Source organism: Schistosoma mansoni, chromosome 4, assembly GCF_000237925.1.
Source record: "Schistosoma mansoni strain Puerto Rico chromosome 4, complete genome".
NCBI classification, from domain to species: Eukaryota; Metazoa; Platyhelminthes; class Trematoda; order Strigeidida; family Schistosomatidae; genus Schistosoma; species Schistosoma mansoni.
In genome coordinates this window covers 20,425,725-20,446,776 of record NC_031498.1, presented here as the reverse complement: position 1 = coordinate 20,446,776, position 21,052 = coordinate 20,425,725, and the positions used below count along the sequence as shown (strand labels likewise).

Genomic DNA, 21,052 nt, shown 5'->3' with positions numbered 1-21,052 from the left:
TTATAGTATGGCAGAACTCGTTATTTTTCATGCTTTTGGAAAAGGCTCGTGAGATTCAGCAGTTCATTAAAGACATGGAATCAAACGAAAATTTCAAAGAATAACGTAATAAAAATAACCACCATGAAATTAAAATATATAATTTTTAATATTGATATAACTCAAATAGAATGTTAACTTGAATCCGTATATATGTTAAGTGAAAATTTAAGATGTGATCAGAATAAATATGGGTCAGATAGGGTGAGAAATATGATTGTGCAATTACAATTCGATCACGTGGAAGATTAAATTGTGTGAAAAATTAGTAAGACGTAATAAAGAGGGATGAGTGCGAAGTGAATGAAACATGTAAAGGGGAGGTTAATAGTGATTTTTAAACAATAATAATAAAAGATTTGTGAATAAAGATAAGAGCGACAATTGCATTTGACTACGAAAGGTCGAAAGTAAAATAGTCAAATCAGGTCATTCAATAGCTAGGATTACCAGTGATTAATTGGCCTTGTGGTTGGCCAGGAGAGGAGGAGGTGTTGGAGGTACTTCTCCTGTACATATAGCTCCAGTTTCTTCATCCGGATGGCTAATGCCTCAGTTATTAATGATCTGTATATCACAAATGGCTGGAATTATCCTACTTTACAGCCAACATAAGTCGCTAATAACAGAGAGGAGCCATTTCTTATATACTTATAGCCCGTAATGATTAAAGTTCCTTCCGGAGTTCCATTTCGTTTAATTTGTATTTTAATTTCAATGTTTGGTGTTTCAGTGGACTTTAAATATGTTTGCTATTTCAACATTTTATTTTTAATATCATTTTATGTTGAAAAAATCAAATTCTACACGGTCCTTCAGGGAAGATTTGTGATATCTTGACTGCACTGTGGATTTTCCGGTTCCGATTGTGGTTTAGAGTTATCATTTCAAGGGTCATATAATTTTACTGTTATACACCACGGAAAGAAGACGCTGGAAATCCCTTCACAGCATTTCGTTGGACAGTACTGTCACTTATTTGTTTCTTCTCCTTTCTTGTATTTTAACTTTTATTCAGGTCTCTTGTTAACCACACTACGTTCCTCACTCTTCCTCTTCGGGGCTTTTGTCATTTGATCCTGGTTAAAGATATGTTTTTTGTTACATAATTTACTGCCACGTGTTGCCGAGCAATTGACAACAAGATTGTGATTGATTAAGCTCACGGTCACGGAGTGGTTCATTGTATGACTATTAAACATTGACTGTCTTCTTGGGAAGGTTTCTGGAATTCCTGAAGATAGATATCTGATCCCAAACTGCTGAGAATAATTTTATTGATTCTCAGGTATTGAACCCTTGTTTATCAACTACCCTACTGTTTTTAAGCACGTTGGTTTGTGCTAAAGAGACCCTTGACTTTATAACACAGGCTGTACCGTTTGAGGTATTTTGTACATTCGATGAAAATTATTCTCTTATATAGAACCCTTTAAAATAAACACAGTTTGTGTTTTGATATAATTTAATACGAGTCACTCAAAGATGCTTCGTGAGCTATACAGAGGAATATAGTCTATTGTTACCGAAAATTTTTCAATTTGTTAGTTCTGTGTTCAAACCGAATACTAGCGTTTCTGTCGATACAACGTTACTGTCTCTGGTTTCTGGATCAAACTGTGATAAAAGCGATTGGACAAATGTCCTTGTTTAACTTCTGCATTTACTAGCCCTTTATAAGACTGTTTAGTTGTCGAAAGCTATCTATGTTTCGAATATATTCTATAAGAACTACTATACTTTGAAACTTTTATGTTGTAGAACATCAACGTTGATGTTCTATGTCGAAATGATTGGGGGCCTACTAGAGTTAGACGAGAATGGTGACGAACCAACTAACGCTGAAGTCACGCCTCGCGACCAGCCCTTACGTGGATTGAACCATCGACGCATCAAAGGATAATGGACGCTATGGAGACTGTACAACACAAAGGACGTTATTACAAGAATATATTAGTTAAGGTACAACTACGGAAGTACAGAAGTGAAAGAATAACCACTGCCGCGTGGGCCAGTCCATGGCGTACGATTGATTTGTGCGCGTTGACTATCCTTGACCTTGGCAGGGATCAATGATCTGTTCGATATTCAGTGACCCTACAATGTGTATGCATCAACAAATTCAAAGCGATTACCCGGCAGTTTTTCAAATGCAACTGTAGCCTCAATTTAAACGATAGTCTACATTTTTCTAGAAAAGCGGTTCAGTAAGCAAGGCGGACAAATCTTCAGGATACTATACTCTATATCTGGAATCTCTGGAGTTTCGTTTGATTGATGGATAACTGACTTACATCTATCTTAGCCATCTGAACTCAGGGTATAGAATGATAGTATTATTATTGCTTGAGGATTACTGACACTGATTTTTTGTCTACCATACCCTGAACACAAAAAGTGAACTGGTTGACCTTTTCATGAGTGTTTCAATCACTGTAACAATCTGCCTACGATTCCTTATCTTGATGTATTTGAATGAAAGTCGGATAAAAGAAAGTATATCGTTTATAATTAGCAGTATCTGCTCTCAGTAACTTGAAAACCATGTCCACTCAGTTGAAATCTATTCATTTTTGCATATGTATAAATGTATATATGTATATGTATAAATTTTAAAGGATATGTTGCGACACACCCTGCTAAACATATTCTCTTCAAAACATAATAATGATGATATATTTTCGTCATAGTGGGTGTAAGATCCATTTCGAAGGTTTTGTGTGTGAAAAACTCTCCATGCATGCATTTGCAGCTTTTTCTCATTGGTTTCTTTAGCTGTACATTTCATTAGTCTTTTTGGTGCCATTTGAGATTGTAATATTTCATTTTATGATAGTTTCCTCACTTTTCTTTCGCTTTCACTGAGTTTCTATGTTTCTTCCTGAACTGCATTTATGTTGTTTTGGTTGATATTTAATTTTGGCGGCAGCCATATTGATTGTTCCCCCTTTGATTGTTTTGCTTGAGTTGACTGGGATCGTGCATTTTGATTGTGAATTGAAACACTTTTCCAGAGTTATTATTATTATTCACAAACATCTTATGGGTACACAAGTGTTGTGAAGAAACCATTTCGGGTTTCTTCAAAAATGCAATAATACACAAGTTTCAATAATGTTAGCATTACATTTGCAAAAGATAATCAATATGTATGAGGTGTATATGATTAGCAAAGATAAACCGAGTCTGAGAAGTTGAATTCAGCGTAACACAAGTTATTGTTTTATTCCAAAACTTCGTAATCTTAAGAATAATATTTATTTAGAAGGAAAAAAGAGAGAGAGAGAGCAAAGAAATAAACACATAGTGAAAGGGTCCAACCGTGATGATAATAATGTAATGGATATAAACTTTTGAGATAAACGAATAATTTAAAAAATAAAATAAAATAAATAGATAAGGAAAATCAGAAAGAAAATAACAACAACAATAATAGTAACAATAATAATAAACTTAGTACACTCGGATAAATACATGTAGATTTATGTAACAGTATACAGAGTGAAAACCGGATATTAGTATAAACATTAGTGCAGTAATAATTTAGAATGATGCTATCATAGTCACAATTAATTGCAAAGGATAATCAAATATAAATTTCTATGTGTTATACATATGTTGTGAAGATTAAAATTTAAAAAAATCTGAGAGTTTATTTGTGTAAGTGTAACATAGGGTTTTTTTGTTTTTAGTTGTAGACTTTGGATGTTTAGGAATAAAATATGTTTAGAAGGACAAGAAGAGGTGAAAAGAATATCTAATAAGTTGAGAGACCAATAATGATATTAAGAACAGTAATAATTATAAATACTAACATAAGCAGACTTCGTATATTAAGATAAATACAAAATAAAATAGACGTGAAAAGTTTCAAAGGTTTCACTTTGCTTTTCAGTCAATTAGATAGATGACGGACCTTTTTTGTATAAATCATTGTTAAGCACGTTGATATTCAATAGGTGACACAATCCACTTTCGGAAAAAAAATCATCAAGAACCGGTTCGTAGTTTCACTGCATTGGAGGTTGGAAACTTTGTGTTATAAAGCAACAAACAATTACCTTCTGAACGGATTTTTACTTGATCTATCCAGAAAGGATAGCATAACACTTATTTTTTGGTGCGTTCGGTAATTTTCTTATATTCCTTATCAATTTGTCTATTTATTGTAATTTACATAGATTAGTGGGGGGACAATTGTTGGTTGAATAACTGAGCGGTAATATTTGTTTAGGCAATAATGTATGTTTGTATTTATAATGAAATTTAGAACCTTTATTTCCCAAATCCCTTTGTTTTCATTTTAAATGTAGTATATTGCGTTTCAACAATACCGAGACAGTTATTCTTCAGACAAACCTGTGTAAGCTGTCAGAAATCTAAGGTCACTAGACACAACAAATGTCCCTTAGGCTCTTTCAAAACCCCTGATGCTCGTTTCGACTATATTCATCTGGATTTGGTAGGACCGTTACCCGATTCAAACGGATATTCATATCTCTTAACATGCGTAGACCGTTTCACACGATGGCCAGAAGCAGTACCTATTAGGGACTGTTCACATATCAGTAGGCTGGTGAATAAAGGACAATTTCTGTCTTCTAGCAACTAGTGTACACAAACGTCTACAAGGCAGTTTGAACCTTTCTGTTCCCAAACAGAATGATATGCACGTAACCAGAGGAAATTCAGAGAAATTTTATCATCAGAATATTTTCAGTAGGGCGGTTGGTTAAATTATGAAGCGTCCATCGTCATTCTGAATAAAGCTATCGGGAAGCAATTCAAGCCAAGCTTATGACTGCTCAACATGATAGATTTTGTCACCTGATTTTTAAACTCAGTTTGTAGCCCTCATAAGGCTGTTGCCGGTCGCAGATTGGGATAGAGAAGAAAGGTTTGTATTGAGTTAGTGACCCCACCCCGTCGGAAACAACGATACTAAAAATATCTAACCAGTGGGAACCAGTTATACTATTTAAACTCCATCCTGAGATTTGGAGGATCTTCATTTCGTAGAATTTTGACGCCTCACAGTGAAAGCCGAGATTTTTCAATAGTCACGAGGCCAGTGCTTCTTCTTACAACAATCATAATGGATACACGGAATGTCGAGACAGTGTGAAAGACCGGGAGGACTAATCGAATAGCCACGGAAATGAAGAGACGCAGCTTGGCGGTGTGTGGATGAAGTAAAACAAATTGAACTCACGCTGGGCAGAAATGTATATATGGTGAATAACGGATACATCTACTTTACAGTTAAACGGTTGATGTTTTGTTTAAACTTGTTGAAGATAGCACCAGTATTATAGTTTGACAATACTTTACCAATAACACCTACAGTCAAATCGCGCCCACCCAGTAAAACCAAAAGTCAGAAGTGAGGAGGTTGGAAGATATATTTGATGGGTTATCAATATATCGAGAAGTGACTGATCTAATCTGGCTAATGATCGTAGTAGATGCTCAGCGCGCCGTTCTGAAGCGTGATCTGGTACGGATGCATGACCGAGCGCCTTCAGCTAAACGAGTCCAATAAAACTAATGTGGTCAGCATCTAATGTCAAACACCCACAGAGCTATTGATTTTGGGGATTGATTTACGGCTACATATCATTCTCCCCCCCTAATGAGGTAGTGATGACCCTACGACGTGACCAGCCAGAAGTTTGAACCTAACGAGTTTGTCGTCGGTAAACACTTTTCTGATAGCTTGCTACGTTTAGCAGCGTCTCGTCTTTCCTTAATATAACGGGCCATGAAATACAGTATAGTAATCGTAAAACAAAGTGCGATCGGGATCTCGATTCTTTATAAACTTCATCATTCTTTTCCAGCAGTCCTGGAGAAGAAAAAAATATGTGTAACTATATGTCGAAATACACCCATACTTGCGTAAAGACACAGGGTGAGCGAAAAAAGTAATCTAATACGCTTGCGACAGCGTAAAAGCGACTGAAAAATGTCTTCTTTGTTTGTTTTTTTGTAAAAGTAATGTACGCTTATTAGTGAAAAAAAATTTTTTTGGAATAAATATATAAGTATGAGCATATTCAATTTTCTTTTAGAATATATAATTCAAAGGAAGATAGAGAAAAAGTTTTTGTCTTACGTGTAATAGACGTTCAAAGATTCCGGAAATCTTACTTTTCTTCCAGAACGCGTTGTCTTAAGTTTATTTTGAGACGCTGATGGAGTATCAACGTGCGTGTCGGCTGTCGTGTGGCGTACTACGAGTGCAGGAGCCGTGTCGTTCGAATGTACTGAAGGAAAATCGACGTAGCTAGGGTTTCCTTCTAAGTACGCTGCTTTGAGTCGATCGATACTGATGCTATCGTTCGTGCCGTTCTTATTGACTACATAGTACTTAGGTTCGCGTTGAAGAACTTTGAAGGGTCCTTCGTATGTTGATTCGAGAGGTCGTCGATGTGAGTCTCGACGAACGAAGACGTGTGTACTATGTCGTAATTCAGGCTGAACGAAAACATCAGTTGATCGAGGTCGAGTGTGAGCAGATTTAACTGAACGCATAGCGTTTGTAAGCCTACTCGTGTAAGAGTTTAGATCCATGTTCAATGACGAAGCTGAAGGATCCAAGAATTCTCCTGGAAGTCGAAGTGTCGTTCCATAAACGAGTTGTGTTGCAGTGTATCCAATGTCAGCTCTCACTGCATCGCGAATACCTAGTAAGACGAATGAAAGAGCATCGGTCCACCGTAAAACATTTGCAGCTGATAGTGAAGCTTTTAGTTGTCGATGAAAACGTTCTACCAACCCGTTTGCTTGTGGGTGGTAGGCAATCGTTCGAAAGCGCGTGATTCCTAATAGTGCGGTCAGACAACGGAAAAGTCCAGATTCGAACTGGCGTCCGCGGTCTGTAGTGATGGTTGAAGGGCAGCCGAAATGTGCTACCCATCGTTCGACGAAGGCACGGGCCACTGTTTTGGCAGTAATGTCCTTAATAGGTACTGCTTCTGGCCATCGTGTGAAACGGTCTACGCATGTTAAGAGATATGAATATCCGTTTGAATCGGGTAACGGTCCTACCAAATCCAGATGAATATAGTCGAAACGAGCATCAGGGGTTTTGAAAGAGCCTAAGGGACATTTGTTGTGTCTAGTGACCTTAGATTTCTGACAGCTTACACAGGGGTGTGCCCACTCCCTCACGTCTTTATTCATGCCAGGCCAACGAAACCGTTCGGCTATTAGGTTGATGGATGCAGGAACACCTGGATAAGAAAGATTGTGCAACGTATTGAAGACGTTGCGTCGATAATGTTTTGGTACTATTGGACGATCCCTACCTGTAGATGTGTCACAGAGTAAGGTTCCCTCAAATGTTCCCATCTGCTTAATACTTAGTTTAAGAGTTGTCGAAAATAACTCATACTGAAGATCAATTTCTTCTTTTTGAAGCTGTGAGAGTTTAAGAAGGTTGATTCCTTGGAAACTGTTCAAGGAACTTATTGGAGGCGAGGCGTCTGCGACTACATTGTTTGCTCCAGAAATGTGTTGTATATCTGAAGTAAACTGCAAAATGTAGTCCAGTTGTCGAGACTCTCGCGGTGAGTACTTATCTGAAGATGAACTTAAAGAGAAGGTAAGAGGTTTATGGTCGGTAAAAAGCGTGGATTCTCTTCCTTCGATGGAATTTTGGAAATGCCGTACAGCACAATACATAGCTAGGAGTTCCCTACCGAACGTGCTGTACCTAGATTCCGCGTCTAGCAACCGTCTCGAGAAAAATCCTAAAGGTTGCCATGAGTTGTTTACCCAGTGTTTTAAGACTCCTCCGATTGCTGAGTCGGATGCGTCTTCAGCGATACTAATGGGCGCTTGAGTGTCCTGATGTGCAAGCAGGATTGCCTTGGCGATATGTTCCTTAACTGTGGAGAATGCTTTTCGAGTGGTGTCGTCTAAACTAATTGATTTTGCATTTCTACGAAGTTGGTCGGTTAGCGGTTTCATAAGGAACGCACCATCTGGTATGAACCGTCTGTAGAAACTTACGAGGCCGTTAAAAGTTCGCAAATGCCTAATCGTGGACGGTTACACTCCCTTATGCAACTCTCAAGCAACTACTTTTGGACCATGTAAAGTATGCACATTTCGAATGTGGTGAAGGAGAAAAATTCAATGAAATAATTCTCCAGGACATCAGAAATTCTACCAATTTACTACGTCGTCGCAGTCCAATACGTAATGAACGTTATTCAGATAATCCATTGAGTTGTGCAATAGCTCACGAAGATGAGCGCAAGTTTGGTAAATGCTTGTTCTGTGGCAAGTTTCACCTATGTAATTCAAGTGGATATCGTAATTCTGAATGCCTTAAATGTGGTAAAACTGGATATATTGTCAGTTTGTAATACCATAATTCATTCCGCTAAAACTAATGCTAAAATTTGCGATTGTGATCCTACTAAGTTGGATGTTTCTAATGATCAATTATCTTTATCCAAGACTTCAAGAAGCGGTTTAACGTCATATAGCATTCCAGAGTTGAATGAAACCCAGAATCATTGTGAGAAAATTTTTTTAAGCCAACTTCTTATCAGATTTCTCGTGTTACTGTACTTGATGTGGTTTGTCATAATGATCCACATATTTCTGATGAAATTTCTTATAGCTCTGAGAATAGTATGCTGAATGAGTCAAATCATGATCAAAAACCGGATGCAGTTTTGATAGATGCTGATTTTTCTAATGATCCATTATTCTTTAATGAAATTCTTAATAAATTTGAGGGAAATATTTCAGAAAAACCAAATATTGATGTCATATCAAATGCTATTCGTCGTCACATTGGATTTATCTCTAGAGATATCCCCAATGAGTGTAACAAATATGTTCCGAATGAGTCGAATTCTAGTCACATTTCTGATGTTATTGTATCAGATGCTGGATATTCTCTAAATCAATGTGTGTCGTGTAGAGTCCCTAGTTAGTGGTATGATAAATCAAAGAGAACAGCAAGTTTCCCCGAAGCAATCAGAGAACCAGCTTGCCCAGATATAACGTTTTCACGGGCAGAAAATCCAAACCAAGTCCAAGATTATCCTAATGAGTATGAGGCAGATGCATGTTTTCCATTCGATTGTTTCGCAGGTGAACCAAGCCTAGATGAATCACATGTGTTAATTACACATGCATATCTATCTGTGTATTCCGATATGAATAACAAAAAGAGTATGTATCATAATTTTTGTGCAAGTCAAAGTCATATGATGGAATGCCTCGAATTACGTGTCAGTGTGTATTCCCAAATACTCACATATAATAATCGATGTATGAGATGTAAGAAGATAATGCAAATTAGGAACGTCAAATTCGTTATAACATTGCGACGTAAGGACCCAACATTATTTCGTGGGAGAGGATATTGTTGGGGAGTCTATGATGCAAATTCTAGAAATCAATGGTTTCACTACACAACTGATATGATGATTGTATGCAATTCCAGGAATCAGGTGAGTCTGTTCCAATTTCGGTTGTTAATTCTAATACAAATGAGTGCATTCTAAATAATACAGAGTCTTTATTCAATACACTGTCGGACAGACACAGGATGAACTTAAGAAGACGTATGAACGACTACAGACATTTAGACTCCAATTTAAGCTGTGGCGGATGTGGTGTTTATATGAATCAATGATTCCTTTGTACTTGATTTTGAATTCCAAATACAATACATTCGTTCGTGTTTATCTTGTACTCATTGATCAAATTGCGTTATTTCTGAGATTCCTAGTTTATACTTTATTTCAAATATTCCTAATTATCACACACAGTAACAGGACCAGAAATGATAGACACTTAAATAACCCACTGTTGTTACGAATATTTCTTTTACAATTTTTAATGCGTTTCTAATTTGACGTAAAAGGTTAAATTAGTACAATAAAGTAACTCGAAACATAAACCTCGATCGTTAAGCTTAATAAAGTTAGGGGAGATGTGTTAGATAACCAATTATTTGAGTTAATTGGGAACTGTTACACAAACCTACATTGTGCAATTTACGATGTCTTTTTAAAAGAATATTCCACTTCGGTACATGCACAAGGCAGACGCTCATTGAGTTCGCATCCTACAGACTGATAGAATGAACTATCGCTGAATACTGGAACGCGTGGATGATCTCACATTCAGTCTGTGACAAGAAAGCATGAAAATTTTACGTCGTACTTAGTTTTATGTACACACTTCATTCTATTTAAAATGGTAAGATACATCAGACTGGTCTATCAACAAGAAGTGTGACGAGTAAACTTTTCAACTGTATTTTATGAAGAGTTCTCATTATTTTTCGTTGTAGTTCACTTTTGTTAAATTTGAGGACGATATCAGTGTATGTATGCCGATTTCTACATCTTTACATCCCCCAAAAAATTAATGAGCTTTTGTCTCATATTGAATGGCCTTACGATTAACTCGTCTAAATGTCAAATTGTTGACTTTAGCCTGAGACAGGAACAAAACCTAAACACCCTGTTAGAATCCATAATGCTTATACAATTGGAGGTTTCCTGATAAACAGTGTCGAAGGTCAATTATCTTGGTGAAACTTTTCGTTTGGTATTGAAAGAATAGGTGATAGATGTTGATTTAACAGCTACTAAAATTACACAAATTACAGAATTCTTTCTAAACCAAGGGATTGGTGATCCTACATTAAGTGAATCACACAATACAAGCCAAACTTACATTTGCAGCTAGTTCATTGCAATTTAAATGAAAATTAATTAAAGTCATAACAAAACAGCAATCAGCATTAAAGAAATACTAATATGCAACTTCAAGTAATAAACAGAGAAAAATAAAAACAAGAGTTAAGAAATAAGGAACTGATTCCCAATAATTTATATAAATGCCAAATCGCTTACGACTGGTAGTCCAATATCGGTATCAAAATTAAGTACATATTATTGATAATACATAAAATATGAAAATAAAAATGTATATCAAAGTCTAGCATCTTTAAATATACGCCTCATGGTCACACTCACTCCGGAACGACTTTGACATGAATTAGCAAGATAATTTATATTAAACCGATAGGGTGAAATTCCACACATAGAAAAGTCAATGATGTGTTCTGTTTCCGCCTGTGAGCTACCTAAAGATGGAGCATAAGCTGAAGGAGAGTTGAAGTGTTCAAGAATGTTGCATAATTCATCTCTCAGTTGATTGCTGATTTGACGACGATGATCCTCTTTTTCTGAGGTAAACAATCAGTTTAAAACAGTATTTATTAATAGACAATCGATGAAAAGAATCATAAATGATAAATCCCCACAAAACAAGAAAGTGAAACACTATGTAATTGAGTGAAAACTTAAAAATTTTCAACTCCTAGACTAATAACGTTGTACCGAACCGCCCACTACAGATATTAAGTCAACACTATTTAATATCGTCCATGTACGTGCCGGCTTCTTGATAGAACGCATAACAATCCTTTGAAACTATTTCAGATAACCAGTAACTACAAGTGAATGTAAATTCATTGCTTCTTGAAGAAGTGACTGCTTTTGTAATATTTAAGAATGTTCTATGCATTCTACAAGAAACTGTTATATTGTTATATTCCTATCACAGTAATTGCATTTTTATAACAATAAAACCAAATTATAAGCTTTTTGCACTCACTGCAAATCCTCATACTCGTCTTCTAGTCTCATCCAAGCCGACGAAAATCCCCTGACATCTTACATTCTTCACGGAGCTTAGACACCTATGTCTTATTCTAGACACCTATTACCTTTATCTCCTCTTCAGCTCTCTTTTATGTTCCTGAAATATCCATCTAAATATACTATACAGACAAAACCCTATTCTTCACGTAAGCAGTTGATAAAAACCCAAAATAAAATGGATTCAAACTATTTAGTTCATTTCTGTTCTTGATCCATCAAAAGAAAACAGGTCAAGTAATTATAAAACCAACATAAAGCAACAAGTCCGAAGTTCCTTAAGATCAAAACTCAAAAACCTAACAAATTTATGTACTTGAGTGGGGTTCTTTTCTCAATTAGCATCCTAGATTAATGACTTTTAATACAACTCCACACATGAAAATCACCCAACCTTGAGCACAAATTTCGCCACGTTGTAACTCAAATGAATTGGCAACTGCAAAACACAACCGCCACAATCCAAAACAATCACCAATAATAAAACTATAGCAGACGATCTCCAATAAAGGTTTATCAGAGTGGAATTTCTAACAATTCTACCAAGACATTTATAGCGATTTAGTGGTTCTACGTAATGGACATATAAGTATTCACGTCTCAGAAACATAATAAATATCTTTTTTATGACAAATACCATCGTTTAGACCGAAATTGATACAGGTTTATATTCAACTGAAATTATGTCAAGTATCCTGGTAAGCGTAAACCAGTGAATACTGATGTGAGGCACTTGGAATGTACGAACTGACGATATACTCAAGTTGCCCACATTCCCATAATATGAAAACGATACGAACTCGAGGACTAGTGAGTAATAGTATAGTGACTAAACCACTCATTAAACATATCAACACCCACTGAATTAGAGGAGATAAAATAAAAATGCTCAAAAACATCTAGATTACCATTTGCACTGACAGTTTTCAAAATCACATTTACAATCCAACGTTCCCAAGTCGAGGCTTCTGGTCCCAACCAAACCCCTTTTCTGTGAACCATAAACTCCAAGTTAATTGCACCACGAACTTCGCCATTATTGTTAGATGAACAGCTATCACGATGCATGGCTTCAACAAAGGCTGAAACTGAAGTCGCCACCTTTTCGATAAGTTGGTTTGAGTTTATACACACCTGATAAAAGTTTGAACAGAAGCCAAATAAACTTAAAATTATGTGCAGCAACACACCCAACAGACTAAAGTCAACATGAGGTTACGTTATAAGAGCTTAATGGAGTGAACGGTTCAGAACTTTATATACGGATTAAACGTGTATATTTTGGCTGCTGAGGAAGCGGTAGCTCATTCAGTTAGTTATGAACAACGTAAGACCTGGGAAATATGGTTATTGGTTTAAGTTCCCACTCCGTATCCGTCTTGAACCATTAATTTCAATGACCGTATGAAACTTAACCATGTAATCTGTAATAACCAATACAGTTTAATCTTAAAGTCAATGACTTTATGGACAGATGCTACATCTTGTTTTGGCTCCATAAAGCTTTCCTCCAACCAAACTCCACATCGGCTAAAATCTCTTAGAACACGCAATATCAACACATGTTGACATATCCGAATCGTGGTTGAATCTTTAAAGCAATACAAATTGCGAGGATTAATATAGGTTTCTTGACCTCCTATCCTTAAAAAGGAAGGCTGAGTTAAGCAGTGGCTAGAAATGATGACTTTAGCTCATATGATGAGGCGATAACGACAGAATAAAACTGTTTAATAATACCATTTGCATACTTGGTTTTTTAGTTGTGTAGACAGATAAAGCATATGGACAGTATAGAGTAGATTTATCTCAATCCATCTAAAAAGCCAATTTTTTTATGAATTGGATATTCAATTTTATTACGAACTACTGAAATTGAGCTTTCTTACAAATATCTTAACTAATTAATCTTTGGAACCATAGTGCAAATGTTTTATTTTCTTACGAATACATTTCCAGAGGACTTTTTTATACACATTTGTAAGGACTCCCCTAATCCACATACAATCAGAAAATGAAACGCAAACAGTAATTAACCTAGAGAAAGAATAATGCTTTTAGAATCCAGGGAGAGTGGAAAGACCTAGTTTCTACTGTTAGACTCCAATAATATTTTTCCTTTGGCCTTACTTATGACCATTTGGAACTGGAGTTGAACACTTTGAATGTGCATAAATGGAGTATCAGTTTGAGTGTGACGGTATAAGAGATAGATCAGCCAAGTATTATATTCAAATTAATTTAAGCTATACAACCTAAAAAAGTTGGTCTATTGAGTTAAGTACGATATGATTCAACCACATATACTATCCTTGCCAGTGGTAATAACAGTCAACCACTACTAATCAATCATTGACACCTAAATAACACCATAACTACATAGATTTATGAATCCCACGCGTATACAGTCACTGCCAAGGAAGTCCTACTTACTGCCTTCTCGTGGCATTAGTGTTGTTTACGAAATTGAAAGGACGAAAAGCGAATGTCCGGCGCTTTAACCGGGTTGGTGGACACGGAGGGTCCACCTAGTGAAGTTGAAAAACCCTGATCCCAAACTGATGGTGTGCATGGCCCCCAGGGTCCTGAGGGAACAAATGGCGTAGGAACCAATTGTTGGTCACTGGCTACTATGGGACTGCATCTCCTGACGTTGCTCCATTGCCTTGTGGATCAGACCTTTAGGTCGAAGGCTCCGGGTGCGGCCCCCTATGGAAACCACCCGCTTCGGTCTGGGTACCCAATCAGTATTACAACCGACACACAAATCAAGTGACTTGTGCGGCGCATAGGTATTCTGTGTCCTTTGCACCAATATTTGTGTCCAAATAAAAAGGTAAACAATAATCTTAGGGGGAAATTCCAACTCACAACAAGTATATGCAACCTGTATCTTTATTGGTCTAGGCATACAGTAGACGGAGTAACTCTCCAGTTACTTGAAGGCAATCGATTTAACTCCCTCTACTCCGTTTAAAAACAGGACGTGTATTTGGCTTCGACTTCTAAATGTATGAGTCATAAATATACTATTTTTCTGCATCTGGTTCACTGTCACTCAACTTGAAACACAGTTACGTACTTGTTCACGCCTTGCCTTGATTTCGGGGACTAGTCGAGTGAAGTAAAGAGTCAGAACAAAACCAAACAAATAATAGTATCCGAGTCGGATAACGAAAGACCTAACATGACATAAAGTTCATCAAAACAATTAGGATGGTTAAACAGCGTCTAAGAGATTTTTGCCTTGACTTATGTCTACTCTTAAGCATGAATGATGCTAGAACCACACAAACTACACCACAGAACACTCACTAGGAAGTATGGAACTTACATAAGTCAAGTCAAGACTTTTACAATCCACATCACATATGCCAAGATAGGAATTGTAGCTCACTGCTCCTCCTTTAAAATCAAGCTGTATTGAAATAAAAGAACTATAGAAACTCACAGTCGGTAACGTCCTATGAAGTAAAATTGTATGAAATAAAGCTGAAACACAATGTTACAACAAATCGGATACCTGAAACAACATCCGAAATTTCAGGTTCTACAACAGACTATTAAAAGGATTAAAAAACTAAAAAAGCATACGAAGATAAAGGAATATTCTCTGCAATTCATCACAGGTAAGCCCAGGTCAAATCTGCCACCACGACCTTGAGTGGCATTGTTCAAATGGTCCAAATGATCCAAATGGTTGTGGACGGAATAGGAGAGGCTTTCGCCTAACGGGTTCCGTGTCTAGTAGCAGTGGATCACCAACACCTCTAGACACGAACCTAGGTATATTACCGATAATAGAGGAAAAGAATGAAATTGGTAAATTATAAAAATATGTTATCCCTAGTCCTTAAGAATAAGTCAAGTTTCCTCTTAAAGGACTCCTGCGAAGTCTCTTGGGCTAGCTCAGTCGGCAGAGAATACCAGCATTTGACAACTCTTACGGAGTAGAAGTTGTGTCTACAGTCTTGTAGCTGTAAACAATTCCCAAAATCAATAGCTCATTAAGTGTTCGACATTGGATGCTTACCACGTTGTTTAAGTGGACTTGTTTAACTGAAGGCTTTCGGTCATGCATCCGTACCAGATCACGTTTTAACTCGGCGTGGGACACTGCTCCTACGTTCATTAGCCAGCTTATAGTAAAGGTTCCTCGATATATTGGTAACGTATCAAATATATCTTTCCTACCTCTCCTCGTCTGACTTCTGGTTTCTATTCGACTGGGAACGAACGATTATGGAAGATACTACTGGTTGCTAGTTGAAAAACTAGAATATCCGTAGTATCCTCAGTGGTGAGACCGACGTGATCTGGTACACCAAGCCAATAAACTGTGAGTCTGTTTCATTTTGGAATATTATTATTCATTGTTATTGTTTATTTGAATTTTATATATTGTGATTTACTGTTTTTTCGCGAATTTTTTTTTCCCGGATCTATTTTAATTAGACATTTTTCGTTATCTATATTACTATGACGGAACACTCACCTAAGGTTTTTAAGTTAAAGTCCATTCCCCTTATTTCGATTCAGTTAACGCCATTTTCGCCCGACAACATCGAGTCCTAGTTCTGCTACGCAGAAGCTGACTTTTGCATGCACGGAATCACGGACTCGCGCACACGTTTCCTTGCGGTAGTTAAGGCGTTACCGCGCGAATTTAACAGGTACGTAACACCTAGTATGTTTACTAGTGATGTTCCGGAACCTTACGAAACTCTCAAACGGTCGATTCTAAAACGCGGAGATCTAACTGATCGACAACGGTTAGACCAACTACTTAACAATATCGACCTGCAACATGGTTCCGCGACGGACATGTTGTCAAGGATGAGAGAAGTCATAGGTCAACGAACGTTCGACGATGGCCTATTCAGACAACTTTTCTTGTCTAAACTCCCGAAACAGGTGCAGGCAGTGCTCGTCTAGTTCCAAAACAACGCCGTAGACGAACTAGCCGCATCTGCCGATCGAATCTTAGAAATAACGAAATCGACTAGCGCTGAGGTCTTTTCCGTCAAGGGAAAACCTCAATCGACCCCGACTGACATAGCCGAACTATGTCACACACTTACACGATATCTTAGAGTTCGTAATGACCGTAGTCGGTCAAAAAACCCGCGTAGAAGTGTCTCACGTAGGCGATCTGGCTCTCGACCACGAGAGACAGACAATCCCGACTGGTGCTGGTATCATAACCAGTACGGTAAGTCTTCCAGAAATTGCAGGAAACCCTGCAATTATCCGAACTCCAAATCCACGGACACGAATAAGATTTCGGGAAACTTCCAAGCCGGCACGCGGTAACGGCAACCGTAGCTGGCGAACATAGCCGCCTCTTATATGTCACGGATGTGACTACGAAAGTTCGCTACCTCGTCGACACTGGCGCAGAAGTTAGCGTTCTTCCAGTAAATCTCAACGACAGACTTCGCGAGTCTGTTTTAAGTTTACAGGCGGCAAACGGAAAGCCGATCGCTACTTACGGTAAAAGGTACGTCTACCTTAACGTGAGTTTACGCAAACCCATACACTGGATTTTCGTCGTCGCAGATGTCTCTATGCCAATCATTGGTATAGACCTGTTACAATACCACAATCTACTCATCGACACACGCTCACGAAAGTTAATAGACGGAAACACTAAGTTATCCGTTTCCGTAACTCCTTGTTCTGGTTGCAGGTTATCCCCAGTCACGATCAAACACACCATAGACCCCTTGTACCAATCAGTACTCGACAAATACCCCGGGATATACCAATCGAAATCGAAATTGTCTTGTGTAACCAGCAATGTTACACATCACATCTCGACTACAGGACCACCTGTATTCTCGAAAGCCCGTCGACTCGCTCCCGAAAAACTTAGGTTAGCCAAAAACGAATTCGAGCACATGATAGACTTAGGTATAATTCGACCATCGAATAGTCCATGGTCATCCCCATTGCACATGGTCCCTAAAAAGGACAGCAATGATTGGCGGCCAACTGGTGATTATCGGCGTCTGAATGCTAAAACCATTCCCGATCGTTACCCACTGCCTCATATTCACAATTTGACAGCTACCTTGAAAGGTACAACTGTCTTTTCGAAAATCGACTTGGTTAAGGCTCACAACCAAATACCGATGGCAACCGACGACATTCCTAAAACCGCCATTATAACTCCTTCCGGCGTCTACGAATTTCCACGAATGCCTTTCGGCCTAAGAAATGCGGCTCAAACCTTCTAAAGGTTTATAGATGACGTCTTCTGAGGTCTCAACTTCGTACATGCGTATGTTGATGACTGTCTCATAGCAAGTACGGACAGAGAATCACATCCCAAGCATCTGGACATTGTTTTCGAACGACTCCAAAGGCATAGCATTACTGTAAACATTCAGAAATGCCAAATCGGAGCAAACTCTTTAGACTTCTTAGGACACACCATTGATGCTCAAGGCATCCGACCTCTTAGAAGCAAAGTGGCGGCCATTCTGGATTACCCAGAACCGTCCACGATTAAGAATTTGCGAACTTTTAACGGCCTCGTAAGTTTCTACAGACGGTTCATACCAGATGGTGCGTTCCTTATGAAACCGCTAACCGACCAACTTCGTAGAAATGCAAAATCAATTAGTTTAGACGACACCACTCGAAAAGCATTCTCCACAGTTAAGGAACATATCGCCAAGGCAACCCTGCTTGCGCATCAGGACACTCAAGCGATTTGTTATTTCTTTATTGCTATGTTGTACATTTTGGTCCCATAGTTTAAGGAAAGACGACCAGACACTGCTAAACGAAGCAAGCTATCAGAAGAGTGTTTACCAACGCGAAACTCGTTGGGTTTAAACTTCTGGCTGGTCACGTCTGAGGAGCATCACTACCTCACTAGGGGGTGGAGTGATCTGTAGCGGTAAATAATTCCCCAAAATCAATAACTCATTAAGTGTTCGACATTGGATGCTTACCACGTTGTTTAAGTGGACTTGTTTAACTGAAGGCTTTCGGTCATGCATCCGTACCAGATCACGTTTTAACTCGGCGTGGGACACTGCTCCTACGTTCATTAGCCAGCTTATAGTAAAGGTTCCTCGATATATTGGTAACGTATCAAATATATCTTTCCTACCTCTCCCCGTCTGACTTCTGGTTTCTATTCGACTGGGAACGAACGATTATGGAAGATACTACTGGTTGCTAGTTGTCAAACTAGAATACTAGTCGTATCTTTACTCCAAAAGGATCAGGACACTCTGGAACGTATCCAACGTCGAGCCGTGAAATCAGTTCGGTTACTCAAATTCAAACCTTATGAAGAGCACCTCCAATCACTTAACATTTACCCGTTAAAGTACAGGCGTCTTAGAGGTGACCTTCTTATGACTTACAGTATCTTTAAAACTTCTTGCCATCCCATTACACATCTTCGTAATCTTAGTCACAACACTAACCTAAGGGGTAAAACCCAGAAAACGGGGACGCGACATGGCAGAACAGACTGAGGATACTACGGATATTCTAGTTTTTCAACTAGCAACCAGTAGTATCTTCCATAATCGTTCGTTCCCAGTCGAATAGAAACCAGAAGTCAGACGAGGAGAGGTAGGAAAGATATATTTGATACGTTACCAATATATCGAGGAACCTTTACTATAAGCTGGCTAATGAACGTAGGAGCAGTGTCCCACGCCGAGTTAAAACGTGATCTGGTACGGATGCATGACCGAAAGCCTTCAGTTAAACAAGTCCACTTAAACAACGTGGTAAGCATCCAATGTCGAACACTTAATGAGTTATTGATTTTGGGGAATTATTTACCGCTACAGATCACTCCACCCCCTAGTGAGGTAGTGATGCTCCTCAGACGTGACCAGCCAGAAGTTTAAACCCAACGAGTTTCGCGTTGGTAAACACTCTTCTGATAGCTTGCTTCGTTTAGCAGTGTCTGGTCGTCTTTCCTTAAACTATGGGACCAAAATGTACAACATAGCAATAAAGAAACATAGTACAATGAAAATTTTGGTTCCTTGCGGAACTTCGTCGTTCTTTTCCAGCCGTCCTGGAAAAGTGGAAAAATAAAACGTGTAAGTGCATGTCGAAAATACACTCGTACTTGCGTAAGGACACAAGATGAGCGGAAAAAAATAAACTAATACACTTACAAACAGCGTAAAAGCGATCGGAAAAAAATGTTGTTGTTTTTTGGTTTTTTTTATATATAAAAAAAGTATATATATACGCTCAAAAAAATAAAAATGTTGTTTTTTTTTGTTTTTTATATGAATAAAAAAAATGAGCATATTAAAAAAAATGTTTATAATAAACTATGAAAGGGTAATTCAAGATAAAGCTTATGTCCTACGTGCAATATTCGTTAAGATGTTCTGGAAATCTTACTCGTCTTCCAGAACGCGTTGTTTTAGGTTTATCTATCGACGTTGACGAAGTATCAAGTTGTGTGTCGGCTGTCGTGTAGGGTACTACGTGTGTAGGAGCTGTCGTACGATTGTACCGAAGGAAATTCGACGTAGCTAGGGTTTCCTTCTAAGTACGCTGCTTTGAGTCGATCGATACTGATGCTATCGTTCGTGCCGTTCTTATTGACTACATAGTACTTAGGTTCGCGTTGAAGAACTTTGAAGGGTCCTTCGTATGCTGATTCGAGAGGTCGTCGATGTGAGTCTCGACGAACGAAGACGTGTGTACTATGTCGTAATTCAGGCTGAACGAAAATATCAGTTGATTGAGGTCGAGTGTGAGCAGATTTAACTGAACGCATTGCGTTTGTAAGCCTACTCGTGTAAGAGTTTAGATCCATGTTCAATGACGAAGCTGAAGGATCCAAGAATTCTCCTGGGAGTCGGAGTGTCGTTCCGTAAACGAGTTGTGTTGCAGTGTATACAACGTCAGCCTTCATTGCATTGCTTATACCTAGTAAGACGAGTGGAAGAGCGTCTGTCCACTGTGAAACGTTTGAGGCTGATAATGAAGCTTTTAGTTGTCGATGAAAACGTTCTACCAACCCGTTTGCTTGTGGGTGGTAGGCAATCGTTCGAAAGCGCGTGATTCCTAATAGTGCGGTCAGACAACGGAAAAGTCCAGATTTGAACTGGCGTCCGCGGTCTGTAGTGATGGTTGAAGGGCAGCCGAAATGTGCTACCCATCGTTCGACGAAGGCACGGGCCACTGTTTTGGCAGTAATGTCCTTAATAGGTACTGCTTCTGGCCATCGTGTGAAACGGTCTACGCATGTTAAGAGATATGAATATCCGTTTGAATCGGGTAACGGTCCTACCAAATCCAGATGAATATAGTCG

The 21,052-nt window shown here is 38.3% G+C and overlaps 1 protein-coding gene across 2 annotated transcripts; it reads right to left on the bottom strand.

The window, feature by feature from the left end:
• Nucleotides 1-10,815: 10,815 nt before the first annotated feature.
• Smp_062610.1 (hypothetical protein) lies at nucleotides 10,816-15,422 on the bottom strand (the record flags this gene model as incomplete). Of its 2 annotated transcripts, XM_018797141.1 has the most annotated exons (6): nucleotides 15,336-15,407; nucleotides 15,265-15,301; nucleotides 15,193-15,233; nucleotides 15,076-15,159; nucleotides 12,650-12,875; nucleotides 10,816-11,266 (listed from the first exon to the last, which is right to left on the bottom strand). In XM_018797141.1, the coding sequence occupies exons 1-6, from the start codon at nucleotides 15,363-15,365 to the stop codon at nucleotides 11,010-11,012; spliced, it is 675 nt and encodes a 224-aa protein (XP_018652213.1). In that variant the 5' UTR covers nucleotides 15,366-15,407. The 2 variants fall into 2 exon arrangements, with proteins under 2 accessions (XP_018652213.1, XP_018652214.1); XM_018797143.1 differs by lacking the exons at nucleotides 15,076-15,159; nucleotides 15,193-15,233 and having other exon boundaries at nucleotides 11,010-11,266; nucleotides 15,336-15,422.
• Nucleotides 15,423-21,052: the final 5,630 nt, after the last annotated feature.